We start from the raw sequence: 20,340 nt of genomic DNA, 5'->3' as shown, positions 1-20,340 counted from the left end.
AGTAATTACTTTCAGAGCAGCCTCTGTATATGCGGCTGAAGACAATTCCTCTTCACACAGCGTGGCCCAAGCAAGCCAAAAGGTTGGACACCCATGAGTAAATTATACATGCAACAAAATAGATTTTTATTTATTCTTGTAGTGGATTGCTCACAGTGTTTCCTTTTTGTACAAAAAAAGGTGCAATTGTAGCATAAAAGCTGTACAGTTACACAGAACATAGTATGATAGTATCTCCTATAGCGGCTTCTTTCCTAATCCTCTTCCAAATCCCTTGCATACAAAGACAAATTCTCACAATCCTGACATGAGGATTATTCTTGAAGTAAAACAATCTGTAATCTTCATGGAGTTGCCTGCCACTCTGAATTATGTCTCAGTATCTGAGCATATCCATATTGCAGGGACCCACTGGGGCTCGTCTTGTGCATGATGGACTGCAGACAACAGCTGAGCGGATGCTTCTTGTAAGTTGTCATTCACAATCACTTGATCAAAGAACTGACCAAACTGAGCTTCCATTTTCTTAGCAGAATCCTCCATTTCCTGTAGATCTTCTTCCTGTGAGACACAACAAATCTCTAAAGCTCTAGTACTCTAGAGAAAAACAGTCAGCATGGCACCTGCAGAACACCCTGCGCTAAGAAAACAAGTGAGTAGCCAAGACAATGCCATTGTACACCATTTCAATTTACAGTTGCTATAACAACTGAAAAATGCTGGCTACAATCATTCTGAATTCTGAAACAGCTGATTGCCATATGCTTCTCACAGAAGTACCTTGAGTCTCAGTATGCTCCACTTGCTCTCTTGCACACATTCTTACCCTGCATTTTAATTTACCTTCTCCATTTTCATGGTTTTTTTGTGTCATAGCAAATATGATTTATTTCCATATATGGTTGTGCACTGAGGTCTCTAAAACTTTGAGATGCTAAGCTTGATTATGATTTGCATGGAAACAGTGGTGATAAATACACTACACACATTGCAAATGCAAGCTATGTGTTTCCCACAAGCAGGATTTGTGTTTTATCTATAAAAGTCACTACGGAACAGATATCAGTACTGTCAGTAATACATTATACAGCATTACACACTTAAAACTGCGTGAAAAATATTTTGTTACATCACTGAATGAAGCACATTTGATCCATACATTTCAGTACAAACAGTAAATGTGTGTGTTGGCTCAAATCTTGTCACAAGGCAGTTAGTTAAAACTGAAGTATCCCAAATAGTCTCTTTGCATAAAGGCATTTGACCAAATGCTTCAATTCCTTATGTACATATCACAACCCTCCTACTTCAAAGCACATTTAGAGGGGGAAAATACGAAAATAAAATGAAAAAAAAAAAATTTAGATCTGAACCTCAGGACATAAAGTTGTAAAGATGTAACTGAGTAGCACAGTAGAAGGCATTATGTTCTAAACACACAACCCCAGTGTAGCAAGTCATGTCTCTTCCATTCCCACATCTCACCTTGAATTTCATGTTCACATAATAATCTGTAATGATTCTGGCATTTTTACGCGTTTGCCTCATGCAGCTTATGCTGGATGGCTTGATGAATATAATATAGGGCTTTAATTCATGAGTCCGGGCTATTTGGATGCCCTGCAAAGTAGGAGTAAACAACTATTTCAGGTGTATTCATCCCAGTTGTATTTCAATAGAAAACCAATTGCTTACAATGTACTGTTACCTCCAGACCGAGCAGTAATCTTTTCCACAAACACCTACTTTAGAATGACCTCACTGATAATCCCTGGACCAGACATTATTAAAGCAAGCATAGCATACCAGTCACTTAATTCTGCTTGACAACCTTATTAGAAGATGCTTTCAATGTCAGTGAGTATCTGGACACTGCCTTTAACAAACTGACAACATTAAAGAGGTCTCTGATTTTAAATAAACAACCACCAAAAAACCTATTGAGCTACTTTTGGAGAAGTATTTTTGGAAAAGAAAAAAAATGAAGATAAAAATTGCAGCATGTAAAGTTGGCCAAGCTACCTCATTTATAATATAAGTATGCAAATACACAGCAATTCTCCTACCTCCTAGTGACCACTAAAGAATGGTTATGTACCATTACTTCATACCCTTACTAAAACCTGCCCACAAACTCGCATTCTAGAAACTCATGGTGGCATATAATGTAGAAGCAGCGAGATTAAATTTCTTCCCTCCTCCTCCCTCTTGTTCAGGAAAAGGGCAGCAGAATAAACCTATGGATGTTTTCAGACGCAGAACAAATACCAAAGTGTAGCCTTATCTGCTTCTACAGCAGTTTGGATTTTGAGTAGCGCTCCGCAGGTATGTAACTTAAAAAAAAAAAAAAAAAACAAACCACTGCAAAACTAAGGCTCAGTCTAGCTCACTGTAATCAAAGCTTCCACATGAAAGAATAGTCCTTGCTGTATGCAAGTATGAAAACTCCTTTCTGCATCATTCCACCTGACAACGCAGCTGCTTACTTGGAAACAGATGAACAAGAGAATAATACTGATCTGCATGTACTTGTCGCAGTAGTGCTTCTTCCCTTAAGACCCACGCGAAGACAAATCTACTATTAATAAACACTATAACAGGAAATACAAGACAAACCATCTAACAGTGTTCCAGTAGTTCATGAATGTATACAGAATTACTTTTCCTTCCAGGAGATACCAGTTGTAGATTCCCTGCCCCTTTACAACTCACGTGTGGTTCCAAATCTATTACACAGATCTTCCCTTCATCGAGGACTGTTCTCACTGCATCAACACTGGTACCATACATGTACCCTTTGTATTCCCCATATTCCAGCATTCTGTAACAGTGGTGAGAAAGAAGGAAAACAAGAAAAGAGCTTCGGTCTCAAAAAGATTCCATCTAAGTGTGAAACTTTCCAAAGTAATCCAGTGATTAAGATTGAGAAATAGTTAAACATAATGAACACAACTCAAGGACTACTACAGCTATAATGAATGCATACTTTACTTATCTTTTACTTATTTTACTATTACAAATAATGTGTTGTCTAGCAACAAAAAGCTTGTCAGTTACATACTCAGTACTAATAACTTCACAGATGAGATGATTTCAAAGCACTTTGGAGTATAGCTTACGGAGTATACACTTAAGGAGCATAGCTTCTGCTGCTAAGCTCGTCTATTTTAGCAGAGAGCCTATTGAGGTAGAGAAAGGAACAGTTCTTAAAGTTTGGGCCTTATACCTGAGGTGCTTACATGGAGATGTCATCACCGCAGAGGTTCCACAACAGTGATACAGATTAGGGACAGGCCTGACCTGAAACCAGGTCAGTTCCTAAAAGGGCTTATATTCCTAATTTACCAATCACACCAGACAAGCTCAGGACTAGAGGCCACACTTTGAGAAGAATGCCAAGATTAATTGTAGAGGAGCTTATTTGCAATTGCACAAATGGTTTTTGAAACAATGGGCTCAAGTAATTTGACCCAAATACACACCCAACTCACATAGCAAGTGTAAGGAGAGGAACCCAGACTTAAATCCTAACTACAAAATCACCGGCTATTGGATAGTGTTACAGTTTACCTGTGGCTATACACCATGTTTTCAAAAGTTTCCTTTGATACATAGTGATATTCACGACCATTCATTTCATAACTCTTCTGAACTCGAGTGGTGTCTGAAAGTAGAGACAGCAGAAATCAGCTGCAAGTAAATTCTTGCAATGCTATAGATGAAAATAAGGGAGCTTTCATGAAGACATATAAATATTTTTGTAGGTACTAAAATCAGTTGTCTTTTTTTTTTTTTTTTTTTTTTTTTTTTTTTTTTTTTAAGTCCAGAGCAAAAGCTTTGTCTACTCTACTGGCTGACCAACAGAAAATCTTTGAAAACTTGCTAAGCTACCTATAGTTCCTGGAATGGAAGAAGTGCAGTTGTTTGGATTAAATCAATCAGAAACTTCTTTGGAACTAGTTGCATAATTGCTTTTCCTCCTCTGAGGTGAAGCTGATTTATGTTCATTGTGAAACATTCTGCAAGTACTTTCACATCTGCACTTTCCTCGTATTTGGGACCTTAAATATAATCGAATTCTTAAGTTTTCAACAAGTTTCAGATTGATACATTCCCTCTTTAGTTATCCAAATCACAAGAACTCAATAAGGTAGAGAAAATTTCTATGATTAAGTCAGAAATTAATCTGTATTAGTCTCATTCAAGACCAGAAGGCTAATAAGGAAAGCTGCAAAGCCTATTAAGCACCATCTTCAGTTGCCTCCTCTCTCATACCTGATCACCTAAATGCTATGAAATTAAAACACACCTAAGAAATACTCTTACTTTATCTATGAAAAGAAAATGGCAAAGATTAGAGAGTCTTACAGATTTATCGCTACATAAAGTTCTAAGCTTTCAAAAGGTGTAACTGAAAAGTGCCTTTGGCCGATTTGCCAATACAGAAAGGTACTATTTTAAACCAACTTTCCTAAACACAAATGACTACGGCTTGCAGTACAAAACAGTCACACAACAAAGAGCATGAGTACACAAAGGCAAGAGGTAGGTACTTCACATTTCCTTATCACCATTTTTGAAGGCGGTGGGGGAAAGAAGAATATTACATACGAGGCACAGCACTTTGAAACTCTCGTGGGTTGCTTGCAATAAGCCTTCTCCTTAGCTCATTCACTCCCACTCCTGCAGGACCTGAATAGTTGAAAAAACGACTTAGAGGCACTTTTTGCACCCACCCCCCACATTTTCACAGAATCATTAAGGTTGGAAAAGACAACCATTTTCTAATATTTTGCACATACACAAATGAATTGTAAATATGATAAACTTATATTTTTAGGTAATAGGCAATGACCTATCATCAGAATAGAAACCCTATTGCTACTCCTGTTGAAGGATTATTTGGCAGCAAGTCATCACTCTGTAAGTTTGATTTTGCGAACTTCCTGAAAAAATATACTAAATGTGACTGAGGTACCTTGATGGATGAGGGTACAAATAACTTCCTAGCAATTTGGTCACTCCTAGGAAGTAACTCAGCAGAATCATTTTAAAACAAGACACTAAATAAACCTCCAAACTTGGAAAGGAAAATAATCTGCTTTTACTCAGTCTGCTTTTTCAGGAACATGGAACACTACAGAAAACCAGACTTCTTTCAGTCATAATGGGTGAAGAGAACTTGAGAAACAGCAGCTTGTTAAGACAATATTTACTAAAGTAACCACGATTAAAGATATCTTTTTAGTTTTCCCTTCCACCCAGGATAGAGATTTTCTAGTCCAAAGTTTTTTTTTCCTGCTGCCATACCTGTGCATTTTTTAATTCCAGTAGTAGAAATGCTTGCATGTACTTATGTTTTCCTAGTAAAATACAAATGTTTTTCATCGCTTTTATGCATCAGTCCTACCTGAATGTAAAACTGAACCATTTCCCTAATAAAATGTATATTCAACCAGAATTCACAACCATAGGGTTTCTTCTGAAGATTTTGCCTTTTTGTTGTTTCTTTCTTTTTTAGAAAATTGTCTCAAGTAAAGATGATACATACATCAGAATTTAAAATCAACAATGGAGAAAAATTACAAGAAATCATTCTTGAATGTTGCTTTCAGAGCTACTTCTGCTGTCCTCAGCCACTGCCTGTCACAATTAGCAGCAGTAAATCTCCATCGATTGGACACAAACTGACCATTTCCTCCTCTCCATTACAGGCTGTGGATGTTTCATCAGGAAGTAATCACAGCTTACCCACTAGTACAATCAGTCTGTTCCGATCTCCTGGGTGCCGCTGGTACCTAACCACCTCCTCATACGGAGCTGCAAAAGTGCTACAGCAGCTGCTGGGGCACCGAGCGTAACATGACTGCTGGTTGGCCCGGGACTTCCTCCGACACAGGCGCATACTTCTGCGGAAGCCAGCTGTAAGGGACAAAGGCATCGGCACTAAAAACCGCAACTAAAATGCAAGCAGGTAGTTCTGGAGCCTAGAGTGTCTCTTTTTAAGCTAAATATCTGCTGCATTTTTTAGCAAGGTAAGGGATAGTTAATTTCACTAGCATTCTTGGCAAATTAGCTTGGTAGGACCTCTGAGCATTAGATGAATGAAGTCAAGTCTCATTAAAAAGCTACCTGAAAATTAGCCCATAATTAAAGAGCATAACAACTTGCCCAAAACTAGCCCAAACAGAAGTTTAATTACAATCATATAAAGTATCAATAGGAACATGCCAACAGATTTTATTTATTTTTAAGGTCTACTCTGCTGAAACAAATATTGAACTTTTGCTTCAGCCTACAAAACGAATACAAATACTTTATAGAGATTGTTATGGTTGAGTACCAAGGATACGCTTATTGCTTCACTTTACTATCCAACTCTGAGAACTTCATTTTTACATTTGCTTCTCTAATTAAAACCCTCATCATTATTCTTGATGCATGACAGATAGCAGAACAATGTTCTAATAAACATAATCCTGAAGGGAAATATAACAAATCTAACAAAGTCAATTTAAAAGGTGGCCATGTCTCATTAGAAATCTATCAAGAACAGAGGTTTAAACGGAGAGAGCAAGTACTAGTATGAAGAAAATGGCTTCCTGAAGTCTGGAAAAGAAGTGAGCAAAATTCAGTTCAATAACTCTTTAGGTGAAGTGAAGACCAGAGCATTTGATTTAAACTCCACACAAACATTTAATCTAGATCAAGCCCTAAACATCTTACTTATCTTTAGTCACTGCGTACCAATGAAGACTCGTTGACCAAATTCACCGAATTCTTCCTCTTCTAGAATAAGAACAAATACTCATGAAAGGAAAAAAAAAAAGAGTGAAAGTTTCAAAGCTACACTGTTAGCAATTATTTCTGATCCTGTAAGAAAAGCATTGCAGAAAACACAAGCTAGTATTACAACTAATCTAGTTTAAAAAGCACGCTACACACTAATATGAAATATTCGAACAAGACGACGTTTTCTGTAAGAGCCTGGAAATTAAGCTTAAACTAGTTGAATAAAGCTTGGAAAGTCATGGTTTTTTCTAAGTGAGATCAGAAACCTCAGTGTTTCATTTGTTCTGTTTCTATGATAACTACACACCAGACAATGTTTCGAAATACTTGAAGTGCAAAAAAAGAAGTCCACCTAATTTAAGCTTTGTAGGTGAAACCTAGCTTACAAGAATTCTTCAGTTACAACATTACAACGACCAACAACACAATAGCTCAAAGTCAAAAATAACAAATTTAGAGTAACCACGCAGGTCAATTTCTGCCCAACAGCATGCCTGGAATATGCAATGCGCATCTAGTTAGACCACTCAGCACCTCTTTTTTTTTAATTATTTTTTATTTTTTTTTTTAAATCATCTTTGGATCAGATATATCTGTGCTCCAGTATTCCAGAAAATATTCCACCTATGCTTACATCCTTTCTATCCTCATTAATTTTGAGATGTCATTCAAATCTTTGAGTTTACCTGCTTTATCTACCCTGTCCTTCCATGGTACAGAGTGCAGCATGGTAATTTACGGTGAGCAAACATAACAGCTATCAGATATTATAACAGGAGTATAGTTTATCATCATACAATATATCCTGATAAATTCTAATAGACTGCTGCTTACAGAGTTTGAGAAAAAAAAAGTTAGCGTTACCTTCTTTAAGCTCCTCTGAGGGTTCAGACAAAGACAAACAGAGCAATTAGTATGGACTGTTTTCTCAAAACTAAAATGAAGAAAATCAACCAGCATGGCCAGCTGAATTTAGGAAATGGGTATTGTAGGCTCTGATCCCAAAATACACCCTATGAAGCACAGAGCATGAATGTTCAGGAGTCTCATCTACAGCATTTATTTCAGTATTGTACTTGCAAAATAAATCATAAAAACAGCCAGCTAATTGTTTAGTAAGACATAGGATAGGAAATATTTGCTTCATCATTGCTCTAACTGCTTAGCTACAGCAGAAAGCAGACTCAGTGGTGAGTAAGGAGTAGGATTTGCAACAGTAAATCCCAAATGCAGTTACCAAGTGGCCTAGCCTGAAAACAAAAAACAGCTATGTAGACCCGTCTTAAGAGATTTGGGCTCCAATTGAGAGTGAAAGAAAACTGTAATAAAAGATGATCCTACTGGCAAATGAAATGCAGAAGAGCTGCAGGAAAGGGAGCTGGAATGACTTTTTTCCCCTGCCAAACACCTCAAAGAAATTTAATAGTAGATGACTTCTGTTAGCAGAAAACATTTATTTCAGAAGACTTAACATTTTTGCAGAACTCTCAATATGCAATAGATAGGGAGCTGTTAGCTATAACGATTTGCTTGGTTTAAAAAACAAAACCAAAAACAGAGAAACACCCTCACTGATTGACTTATACATAACGCATTCATTTTTATAAAAACATTTTTCTTTCTATATATTCTTGACTATGCACACAACCAAGAATATAGAACATTTTCTCTCTTCATACATCAGCAGCTCCTACAGGCACCGTAGACTCAGAATGGCTTTTAAAGCTAGAACAGTATTCCTATTTTTGTCAACTGCTTGTTTTTAAGACACTTGCTTTTTTTGTGGACAGTCACCTCAAAGCAAAACAATATCAAGGAATTCAGAGTTAGGTCATAAGAACTTACCAGACTCAAATGTTTCTTCATCTTTTTAATAATCCGGATAGCAAAGATATTAAAAGAAATACAAAACAAATTATTTTCCTCTTATAGAATTTTGGAATTATAACTGAATTTTCCAGCTCCCATCAGTCTGCTTCATACACATATTCTTCACTTCCTCCTAACTTGAGGCCATGCCTGAATTAACTGCCTAACCTCTCTCTACACAGTCATTCTTCTAGAAATATGCTTAGAAAACGTTTCTTCCCCAAAAGCAATACGTGCAGAAAGTGGATTGGCATAGGAATTGGAAGATTCTTTGTATACAGGCTGTTTTTTTTTTTTTATGTTCCCTTTTGATGTGACAGCAAATCTACAGTTCCTACTTGCGTTTGAGGCAAAGACATTTTCAAACCCTCCCATGATGCCAGAAGTAACCTAGGCAAGGACCTGGGTTTCCAGCTAAGGATGTGACAGCATAGTATGTGAGATTAGGGGACTTTGGTCACCACATTCAAGGCATTCTGCATGCACGCACTAATCCTGTGATGCACCAGGCATCTGAAGGCAATACATCTACAAGCACTTAGGTGTCGCATTGCCTTTATAAACAATACTGCTTGGGGGCAGCGTCTCAGATTCTTAAACTTCCATTTAACAAATTTGACGTGATACAAGTAACGTGCTAGCAGTTTTTCATGCAGTCCAGATGTGAATGGTAACAACTGTTTCAGAAAACTGGAAAAAGTTCCGCAGCAGGTACTTACAGGATCACATCCCCTCTTGAGAACTTTCTTAAATACCTCAGTAGAAGGAAAATGAGCTGTGCCACTTCAAGAAGCATGTCAAGTTCACACTCTTCATATATACTATTTACCTGTGAAACCCTATTGTTGCTCACTGCCTAGAAATATATTCACATCAGTTCAGTCTCTTGACAATGAATTGTGTGGGTTCTCAAAAATTCCAATCATCTCTGGCATTAAATATGCAAAACTGATGCTGTTACACAATTCAAAACTTGAATCAAAGATGTTGGTTCTCATTCAGATGTTTTTTGGGTGGTCCCTCATTTCAGCACATTTCACTGTAAGCAGTCACGCACTGTTCACTAGAACTGCAGACAGCTCATTTTCATACAGTGACATGTTACCAGATTATGAAAACAAGAATTTTCTACAGTTAAGTTCACTTGGAGAATTATTATCTTTAAGTAGAAAATAAAATCTGCTTTGACTAGCTATTACCTTCAAGGAAACAGTAGTCTGAAGTCAATTCAGTTACCTGTTTCCACACACTTCTCATCAATTTGCATGTCGTCCTCTGCAGACAGATCAACACACAAAAAAAATTATCCAAATCAGGAAAAAAAAAAAAAACAGAGGAGGGAAAAAGCTTTACACATAACAAGACTGAACTCAGACAACTGAAAGAAGAGATCTGAAGCTTCAGACATTTATGGATTTCAAGCACTGCAACCACATCTTCCTGATGTTCTCCATCTTTAGTAAGCAGAATATTGTTCTTTAGCTCCTGCTCTGAACACGTCCAACTTGAATTATCTTTTTGAAATAACAAAAGGTTTAACATGGTAACCGCTCTGCTTAGCTTGGGAAAACTTACTTATTAAATATTATAATTACAGAGTGCAATGTTCCACTCACTCTGTTTTCTCATCGCAATTAGGTCCATCTTTCCATTATGTTTTGCTCACAGAAGTGGTTTTATTTGGTTGATATTAATTTCACAAAGAAAGAAAAATAAAAGATTGATTCAGCTTCCTCTTTATGCCCAGATCACATCAATTTATGTCCTTGAAATCCAATGTCACAGATTTGGGCAACCTCAGGTTTGTGTTCTGCTCTTCTGTGTTCTACAGATAGGCCCAGTAGGAACTATTTTCCAGCTGACCACGTTTCAATCCCAATAAACTCCTGCTTCCATCCTAAGTATTTGCCCAAAGATATCCTTGCAAGAGATACTCTCCCAGAGTTGCTCACATCACCTGCTGAAGACAGAAGAGAGGAAGCAAAAAGCTGTCTTTCCCTCTTCTAAGCACCCCATCCAAACTCTCAGTTCCCCATCAGATAGTGCATAGCTTAAACTTCCACTTTTGGATAATTAAGTTTCCATCACTTCAAGCAAACCAAAGACTTGCATGCAAAATGTAAGAACTTAGCAAATACATGGGAAATGAACTCGAACTACCTTATTTTTGGCAACGTTCACAAAGCCTAAAAAAACCAAGTGCTATAGTGATTTAAGTACAAAAACGCAATATAGCCCAGACACCATCTCCTACCTTCTTCCACAGTGCTTACTATCCACAGTATATCCATTGAAGCAGTTAAAACACAATAAAATTATGGTAAAAGAGAGCTCTAACAAACCATTTTGAGTCAGAAGAATCCTATGCAACGAAGCACTTAATCTAGAAGTTATCGCAAAAGAAGAAGAGTATTATATAAGTAAAAAGAACCATAGAAAAAATGGAAAGAGAAAACAGGATGAACGTTCCTTGTGTCTAGGAATAACTACAAGTTTATGGAAAGTTAGGTTATGTAGCTGGAAGGTGATGTTTCTGGATCTCCCATGGGCAATGTAGCGTAACTGTACCTTCAGGAAAAAATACTCCATTCTATTCTAAAAGTATTGTATCACCTTCCAGTGCAGAACTGCTGTCTATGCCCCTGTAAAGTCATGGGGCTCGTACCACCGTCACTTCAGACCTGACCCTGTGGGCACAAAGTGCTCCTGACTCACTAAGATTACAGAAGGAACTGAATTCACAGATTCTCTCAGGTATCAAGTACTCTAGAGATGACTGCAATCACCACCAATCCTCCAAACATAACTACCACTAAGTAATTATTTTCAAGAGAATACTTAAAACGCTGCTGAAGTTACAACATGGCTCTAGAAATAATGTCTTTGACTTAAACTGAATTTGTATGAGCTTGTAATTTCAGTAATCCTGGAAGCAGCAACAAGACTTTTCTTTCCTGCTCTACCACTCAAATAACTTTTCACTCACACATTGATGACTTGAGACAGAGATGGGGCTGAAAGGGCTGAGACCACCAGAATTCTCGCTGCTTCCTGCATAGAAAGAAATATAGCACAGTTAAATTAATAAAAGAAAAAAAGAAACCAGTCCACAAGGGCATGATGCTTCAGCCATATTCAGAGAATGTTTAATATTAATCACTACTGAGCCAGTGCAAAACATCAAAAAAAATGGAACTATTAGCAATGTTTCAATATTCTGCATTGGGCTGAAGGAAAACTACATGCTATCAGAACTGTTCAAATGTAATGTGCAAATCAGCAGCACAAAAATATTTTGAGTTAATGTATAAGGACAAGCATTAGCCATTCTAGTCTACAGACCTGTAGAATTAGAAGAAAGCCTTTTGCTTCCAGCCTCAGTCACAATCTAGTATGATTTTGACTTCTATTATAAAAACACAGGTAGGTTTATACAGAGCATAAATCAAAGTTCATCTATGATTGCTTGGCCTTATATTTTCCTGAGGCAACACAGATAGGACACGTGGTTAGAGGATCAAACTGAATAAGTGTGCTATAGCAGCTTAAATTTTCTTTACAGTTTATGCTTTCAGAAACAAACAGTGGGTTATATATGTAGAGAACAGGCAAAAGATCCTTGTCCTCTTCTGAAGCAGTTCCATTTATTTGGTGAAATAAGTTTTCACCAAAACTGAAAAGTCAGTAATGGCTCATAAGACACCTTATAAAAAAGAAACAAAAAACCACACGCATCTGTGTTAGATACAGCCATATCCTCACATATTACATTTTAATATCCCTCATCCAATACATATATTTAAACACCATGAATTATGATTCCAAACAGAGCTCTTCACTTTCACTAAAACTGCAGCTTCTATACTCTAACTACTAAAGGGCTTTTACTACAGAGATTAGATAACTGCTATGAACATCAGATTTAATTTCAGATTACATAGGTGTTCTGAAAAGCATTTTCTCACACACACTGGGAAAGAAGGAGAGAAATAAGCCTGAGAACAGTAAAAGGAGAGACACTTGTCAGATGTAACTGAATATCACTGCTGTGAATGACAAAAGTTCATGTAGCAAGACTGGACTAGAAATTGTAAAAATTAAGATTACTTTACCTTTTCAGAAGATGGTTTGAGGGTATCAGTCCAGCACAGGCACTAAGATCTGATAATTTCCTAGCCTGCCACCACAGAGCATCGTTCTGGTCCACAATCTGGAGTATTTCACCTTTCTTAAAAGGCAAACCTGCATCAGCACATGGTATGGCAGGATCTTGTAACGGCCAGTAATCTGCCATTGCTCTCACATACAGCTGGTAAAAAACAAGCAAATGAAAAAAACCCACCAAGATACTACATAACCTTTATAATCACAAAGCCAAGTATATCTGCTAGTTAAGTCTGTTCATGATTAAGTTGAGCTTTAAAAACGAGATCAAACTCTGAATCCTATCAATTCATTAAGGAGGAGAAAAAGTAGAGTAGCAAAGAGAGAAGACTTGTAAATTATGATAAAAATAGAGCTTTAACCTCTACATAGCTCTAAAAATGTCTTCATTATCTGAGACACAACTATATTTCAGCTTAGTCTATTTACTGCTTCAGCAACAGCATATTAGCTGAGAGGTAGCCAATATGGCAAGTAACATTTTAGGGACTGCAGTAAAATTCGAAGCAATGCCACATCTTTGCATCACACTACTAGACAGGCAATTGTAGCAATTCTTTGCAGTAGCAATACAGAAAAAAGACCAACTCTTACTGTTGTTTGGTTGCTAACAGGACGATCAGAAACTGGAATCAACTTGAACATAATTGTTCCTTGAGAAAGTGCCTAAATGATTAAAGAGGAATAAAACATGACTGGCATTCAACACAAACGACCAAACTTTGTCACACAGACTTAACATAACATGGCTTTTATGTTATTACAAATGGAACTAGGTAGACTGAGTTAATACGGCTATTACATTTTTTCCAAAAGTAAAATCAAGAAGGAAACTTCCAAATGTCACTGAATAGTTTTAATTCAATGAAAAACCATGTTCTGTTATAAATATATGCAAGTTCAACATGAATTCAAACCTACTGAAATCTTATTTAAATTAGTGGCAAGTTCGGTTAGACAAGTGATGTAAAAGAGGGAGGAAAAATATTTAATATTTGAAAATTAACTATTTCAATTAAGCTAAAAATTATCTAGAAGTAGTAAGCCGAGGGAAATAACGCATCAGAAGACTTGACATTAGCATAGCATGACCATATGCCATTCCTAACTGGCACTATTACTCTGCAGTGAAAAAACCTGAAAGACTGTGTGCAAGGTTTGTATATAAAAGAGACAGATCTTTCTTCAAAAGATTTTGACAAGAGATTACTACTGTGCTTTCATGCAAGTGAAGGGATGTAACTCACGTTTATTCACTTCACTCTGCTTTAGTTCATTTCATAAGATGGAATTTTATTAGAATACCACCTTGCCACTTCATTCATGTGGAAGATTTTCCAAGGAAATTAAGCATCAGTGAAGTTTGAATAAATTAATAATTTACCTTTTTTTTTTTCCCCACAGAATCTGGGGAAGGAAAGGCCACAGTTAAGTTAGATTTGATTCTGTTATATCCATGTTGGACTTTCAGGCTTGAATTTGCACAAGACTTCGATTTTATAAGCAGCTGTGAATTTCATCCACAGCAATGAAACAATCTTTCTAGGGAGTGGAAGGCAGCACAGGTAGGGAAATGGAGCAGTATACTGTTACCCTCAAAGTCCAAATAAAATTTAAAAGAGATTCAGTACCAGAATATTAATAACTTGCTCAGGCTCGAGTCCATCAACGGAAACTCCGTTTACTTCCACTAATTTGTCTCCAGCATACAGCAACCCTACAGTAAAAACAAGTATGAAAGCAGCAGCAGAAGCTTTATCACAGCATGGATGATCTTGGCAGGGGGCGGGGAGAGGGGTAAACAAAGATATATCACAGGTTTAGAGGTCAGCTGTAGAAGTTCCCATACACTACGTACACAAGAATACGCTACATTGTCCCTGGATAAGACCCAGACTCTGTGAGACATGAGAACTTCGAACACTTCAGTTTCCTTATTTAGAATCTTAGAAACATTAAGGTTGAAAATGACCTCTAAGATCATCCAAGTCCAACCACCAACCTAACACCACCATGCCCGCTAAATCACGTCCCTCAGTGCCACGTGAATCTCTCCTTGAAAACCTCCATGGACAGTGACTCCAGCACTCTTCTGGGCAACCTGTTTCACCTCCCCTACACAACATGCAATCTACTGATAATTAGCCTTAAAAGTTTACATAATCATTTTAATATAGCTTCCTTTCCTAAAATCATTTCTGAGCATCTTAATAAACCATGAAACTTGGAACCAAACCTTAAGAAATTCCTAATTGCTTGGGTGCTGAAAAATTAAGAATATCACATTTTCCTTCAACTTAAAATATTAATCAAACTAGGAATATATTCAGCTACTACCTACAGTATGGGTTTTCTTCTCTACACAGAATCCAGAACTACTAATAGAAACTTTACAATGATTACAGATAAATGTCATTTCTTATGTTCTACATTTTAGTTACATTTCCCAAGGAACACAAATGGCATATAATTCTAGGATGACAAAGCAGTAATGTTTCCAAGGAAAGTCTTTTAATTTTGCTTAGCAACTAATAATACCGAAGTGTTTAATAGACTACTGCTGAAAAGTATTACTACACATTCCTCAGTGCCCTTTATCTTACACAAAGTTATCTATAATTCTATTTCTCCATCAGAGAATAAGCTGCTAGCTTTATAATACATCAGTTTTGATTGTTAATGACCAATCTCATAGTAGATTTGTGTGACTTTTAACATCTGAATAATGAAAAACTCGATTTGTACCTCAACTCTCTCAAACATATCATGTTCATACAAAAATTAAAGCAGAATCAAACTCACTCCAATGCATCATAGCATACAGTGCTGTATGGTGTATACACTTGCTTATTCACAAGGGAAGGCTAATTGTAGAAGTAAAGCCATTATCTTGAAAAACATACTTATAAAATATACTTGAAAAATACCTTATTTTACCTTGAATTTTTGTTAGTACCTTGTTTCAAGTTATACCTACCACTTCTGTCTGCTAGACCACCATGGATCACACGGGCAACTGTTATGTCACCTGTTATCTCGTGCCGTTTAATAGTGGCACCCTGGCAAACAGAAAAAAACACTTTCATCACTTAAGATCTTAAAAGTTTTCTTTCAAATTACAGGTCTGATCTCTTTTGCAATGACAAAAAGGCATTAAAGGATAAATATATTTTTTAAACACCACATGGATCCAGGAAGAATGTATCACTAGCAGCACTATTCCATAATACTAAATCATCCAATATCACACTAAATTAACCTCAGCATCTGACTCCTAGAAATCTTCTCCCAAGATGATTAGTCAGATTACAATGTTTTCAGCATATAAGCACAAATGAACCTTTCATTCTATCCTCCTTTCTATCTTCACTGTTTTGACTAAGGGAACAGCTCTCAGTCCTATTTACGTTTTAAATTTAATGGGATAAAAGCATCTGCCAGATGTTCACAGCCTGAATGGACATGGCCACGAACAACCTTCTCTAGCTGTCCCTGCACGGAGCAGGACCAGATGATCCCTTAGGGCCCTTTCCAATCTTAATAATTCTTGCGAATCTCCAATTCTGTAAGAGCCTCAGAACACACACAGTCTGTGCGATATTCCTGGAAATAAACCAAAATGCATACGATGCATTATCCAACACTCGTGTAAGCTGAAGTGATTTGACAGATATCAGTAAACTCCCCAACCAGAGGCTGGTTGTTTTTCACTAAGCAGACAATCCTCATGGCTTCCTCATTCTCAGGTATGTTGTCTGGCAGTGGTGGAAGCGTAGGTTCAAAATCTTTCTGGGCCACAGTATCATGAGCAGATAGCAAGGCCTGTTACAAGCGAAAACAAAGAAATCAACCCATCAGCAAAGAACATACATCAGAACAGATTTTACTTTTAACAGTGACTGGTCAGGAAACAGAAATCAGAGGGTAAGTCCTTAAGTGGACATAGGTTTCCTTCACATAGACTTTTTCTTCTTCCCATTTGGCAATTCCAACTGCAAAAAATTAAGAACAGTTTCTCTCTGTGTTTCCTTAGGAAGTCTTACAGAAGTTGAAATATTTCTATTTGGAAGATAAGAATGCAGGCTTTACACACAATATCAAATAAACTCTGATTTCACATGTCTGCAGCAACTGCTCAGAATTTATCTTTTAAAGAAATCTCTAAAAAGTAGCTGTTAATAAAACACAGCCCGGTGCAGGTACTGCAGATACACAGTACCGAAATGAATTCTCAACTAGGTTAGCCCATGACTAGGAAACTAAGCCTCTTCCTATTTCTTTCCTGATTCCTGTGAGCAGCTGGTCATCTGTTTCCATCCCCATTGCACACACTGCTATGAGCAAATTTTCTATTTTCTTAAGCATTACTTACCCTTAAGTGAGGAGCCCTCAGCAATCGTCTTAGCTCTTTGATCTCTCCAGACAGAGGGGCTTCATGCAGCAACTCTACCACCTGATAAAAGTAAGCACAGAGACTGATTCTGAAGGCCAATTAATTAAAAGGAAGTTCTAAAATAAGTTGAGGAATACAACATTATGAAACTAATAAAACTATTAAAAAAGTCCTGCATGTTATATGACTAAAAGCATATCTATACTGTTTGCTCTAAAACTGGACCAAAATAAGTCTGGTTGCATGTTGTGCAACTGTGTAACACTTAAGTTTGGTTCAGGCCATGTGCTCTAAATTACTTTTTTCTATGCCTCAACCAATATCATCACTACTGTCAGTTTCTCCACTTAAACGTTAATTATTACTATTTAATAATCAGCTAATAGAAAAAAACATCTAAAAAGCTTTTCAAAAACCCCATGTCAAAGTGCTTTATAATATCCATAACACTGAACTACAGTGAGATAAGAAATTATATATATACACACACACACACAGTCAATGGTTAAAGCAAATAATTAATGATCTCATACGGCCAAAGCTTGTGCAGTCTAATGATTACAGCTGTATATATTTTCTTTCCCTCTCTTAACACAGTAAGTAATCAGCTATTGAATAGATAAAGAATCCTTCCAGTTTATATAGTATATTCAGACCTGAGACACAAAACAAATACTAGAACATTATTTTCTGCAGTTAAGTTGACTGATTTGGTATTAGTAAGTAAAGAAATACATGGTCTTACCTCACAGCTCAACGCATGTGCCTGCAGCATGACAGGAACTGGTCTTTTTCCGAGGTAGTTTTGGAGGCATTCATAAATCTATTGCATGCCACAATAGACAAGACAATGCAATGAGAGCATCATCTGTTTTCTTGACTATATAGATACATACACAACATACCAAAGACAATACTGCATTTCTAGGAATTTGTCATTTCAACTAGAGCCAGAGAGCTTGTAATCTCAATCTTTAATGCCTATTGCATCTAGAATTCAGTCTACATGTAACTGTTTTTCCATATGGTCATTCAGCTAGCCAGTTATGCTTTAGTGTTTAGTTTTCCAACAAGGAAAGCTGATTACACAGGACAGTAGCAAGACAGTGTCAATTTTGACTTGTGGCTTGCTTCCTTGCCCTTAGTTGAAGGCCAGATTAACAAAACAAATTTAATACCAAGTAGCCATATTTAAAACAGCCTTAAGGGCATTTTTAATTTAAATTTTAAAAGATTTTTAGAATCCTCACAAAAGAAAAACAAAATTTGTACAAACATTGTTTTATAAAGAGATATAGTTGATTCAGACAGAAGTACCAGCCAAAACTCTGTTCTATAACAACACACAGCATCCAGCTGCATATCAGATCATAAAAACCAAAAAGTATTATTTAATCAGTATCTATGCCAAGCAAGATACACAGCCAAACTGACACTGAAGAGTGGAAAAAGACAGCTGAGCAATGCCATATTCAACTCGTGCCTCTACACCCCTAACCTTAATATGTATGCATCAAGTAAAAGAGCTTGTCTCATAAAAATATTTTTTTTTCCATAAAGCTAAAGTAGTTTTGTTCACCTGGACTGCTGATGTTAGTTCTAATATAAGGAATAGGAGCACTTAGCATGAATTATTCTTTACATGTCTTTACACGGCAAAATAAAGTAGCTATCACCTGGAAACAGCCGTCTTCACAGCTGAATATTATTTTACCTTTAAAAGTGCTTGCAGCCAGCGAGATCTGAGCAGGTCATACAACACGCCAACGCCATTGACATCTCTTTTACAGAGCAAACTCAGTTCTTGTAGCACTAGAGTCAGAACATGAGATAAACCTGAGCCCAAGAAACAGAAAAGTGCAACACAATTTCAGCACAAATAGAAGATCAACCAAAGCTAATCAGTGACCCATTCCTTGAAAAGCAACATCTTTATATTTGCAAGAAATATGCACTGATTTCCTCTGTCTGCTTTACTTGTTTTCTGCAATGGACTGTATAACCAGCTGCCATTATCCAGTTACCACAGCTAATTGAACACAGAAACCGCTCTTACTTCTCTCCTGAACAAGATTTTTTAGCCACTGACAGTTAACTGTTCCCTATTTCCTATACCAACTCTACACTGTAACGATGACAACACTTATATTCAATCAACTTTAGTTTCAATCAGCTATTTTTCTTATACAATCATTTATACAGGTACTTCCTCACTAAGCTTCTCAGATGGGACTCTTAGCTCAACCATCAGGCAGAATTATTGAATATCCCAATTGGGAAGCCTGGAAATGTACCTCATTACCAAAGAAACCATCTCTTTCAGGATAGCAGATGTCTAAACACTTGTAAGAATAATGATCTATGAATTCTGTGAACCATGACTGTAAAAGCCCCACAGGGAAATCTGTCTTTCAAAACACAGCTAACTTTAAAGGATTATCTGCTGCAAGAACTTTCTATCACCCAAGAGAACGTGGCTTTTTGAGATCTCTTCCTCTTTATTCATTGCCTTCTTCTGAAAGAACTTGTACTAAGTATCTCCAAGAATGCAATCCCTACACAACTAAGCTCAAATAATACAATATACTCTGCATAGGAGCATAAGTTTTTTAAATAAAAAGAATCATTTACTTCAGAAGAAAAAAGCCCCATTACAAATTAGAATGTTTTCATGCAGCTAAAGAAACTTGACTTTAAGCCAGAAACAAATGGCAGTAATTCTCTTCCGAAACCCTATAAACTACCTAACAACATTAGAGACCAAAAGTCTTTCCCATTATTAAGTAGTAAAACTTCTAGATGTAATTAGTCTTTCTCACAAGTCAAAGTCACACATGCATGGAACAAAACTTTTTGCCAGTTTTCTTGGCAAGAGAAATGCAAGAGTTACAAGTACCATTATCTTGACTGCAGACTGCTGGCACCTCCATTTTTTCTTTCATTCCAGGAGATTCCATCTATGCTTTTGACTACAGCATTCACACCAAGTAGGTTTTCACAGACAGACGTTGAGCTAGGGAAAAGAGTATGTTCATACTGAAAAATCAAGTATATTAAATTGATACAAAATTAAAACAACAAAAAAAAGCAATGACAATCATTTTTATACCTGCAAGAACAGG

At 36.8% G+C, this 20,340-nt stretch overlaps 1 protein-coding gene across 1 annotated transcript; it reads right to left on the bottom strand.

Annotated features, from left to right (window-relative positions):
• Positions 1–369: 369 nt before the first annotated feature.
• MPP4 (MAGUK p55 scaffold protein 4) lies at positions 370–20,175 on the bottom strand (the record flags this gene model as incomplete). The annotated part of the gene is made up of 21 exons (XM_079539035.1): positions 370–561; positions 1,486–1,620; positions 2,713–2,821; positions 3,571–3,664; positions 4,612–4,692; positions 5,752–5,922; positions 6,748–6,789; positions 7,657–7,671; positions 8,638–8,658; positions 9,898–9,936; positions 10,916–10,933; positions 11,648–11,712; positions 12,774–12,970; positions 13,420–13,491; positions 14,457–14,542; positions 15,803–15,884; positions 16,516–16,647; positions 17,198–17,278; positions 17,964–18,041; positions 18,933–19,054; positions 20,115–20,175. 21 exons carry the CDS (start codon positions 20,173–20,175, stop codon positions 370–372), a joined length of 1,893 nt encoding a protein of 630 aa, XP_079395161.1.
• Between the last annotated feature and the right edge of the window lie 165 nt (positions 20,176–20,340).

Source organism: Tetrao urogallus, assembly GCF_951394365.1.
Source record: "Tetrao urogallus genome assembly, chromosome: 8".
NCBI classification, from domain to species: domain Eukaryota; kingdom Metazoa; phylum Chordata; class Aves; order Galliformes; family Phasianidae; genus Tetrao; species Tetrao urogallus.
The sequence above is the reverse complement of the archived record's forward strand: the minus strand, read 5'-3'. Positions and strand labels throughout refer to the sequence as shown.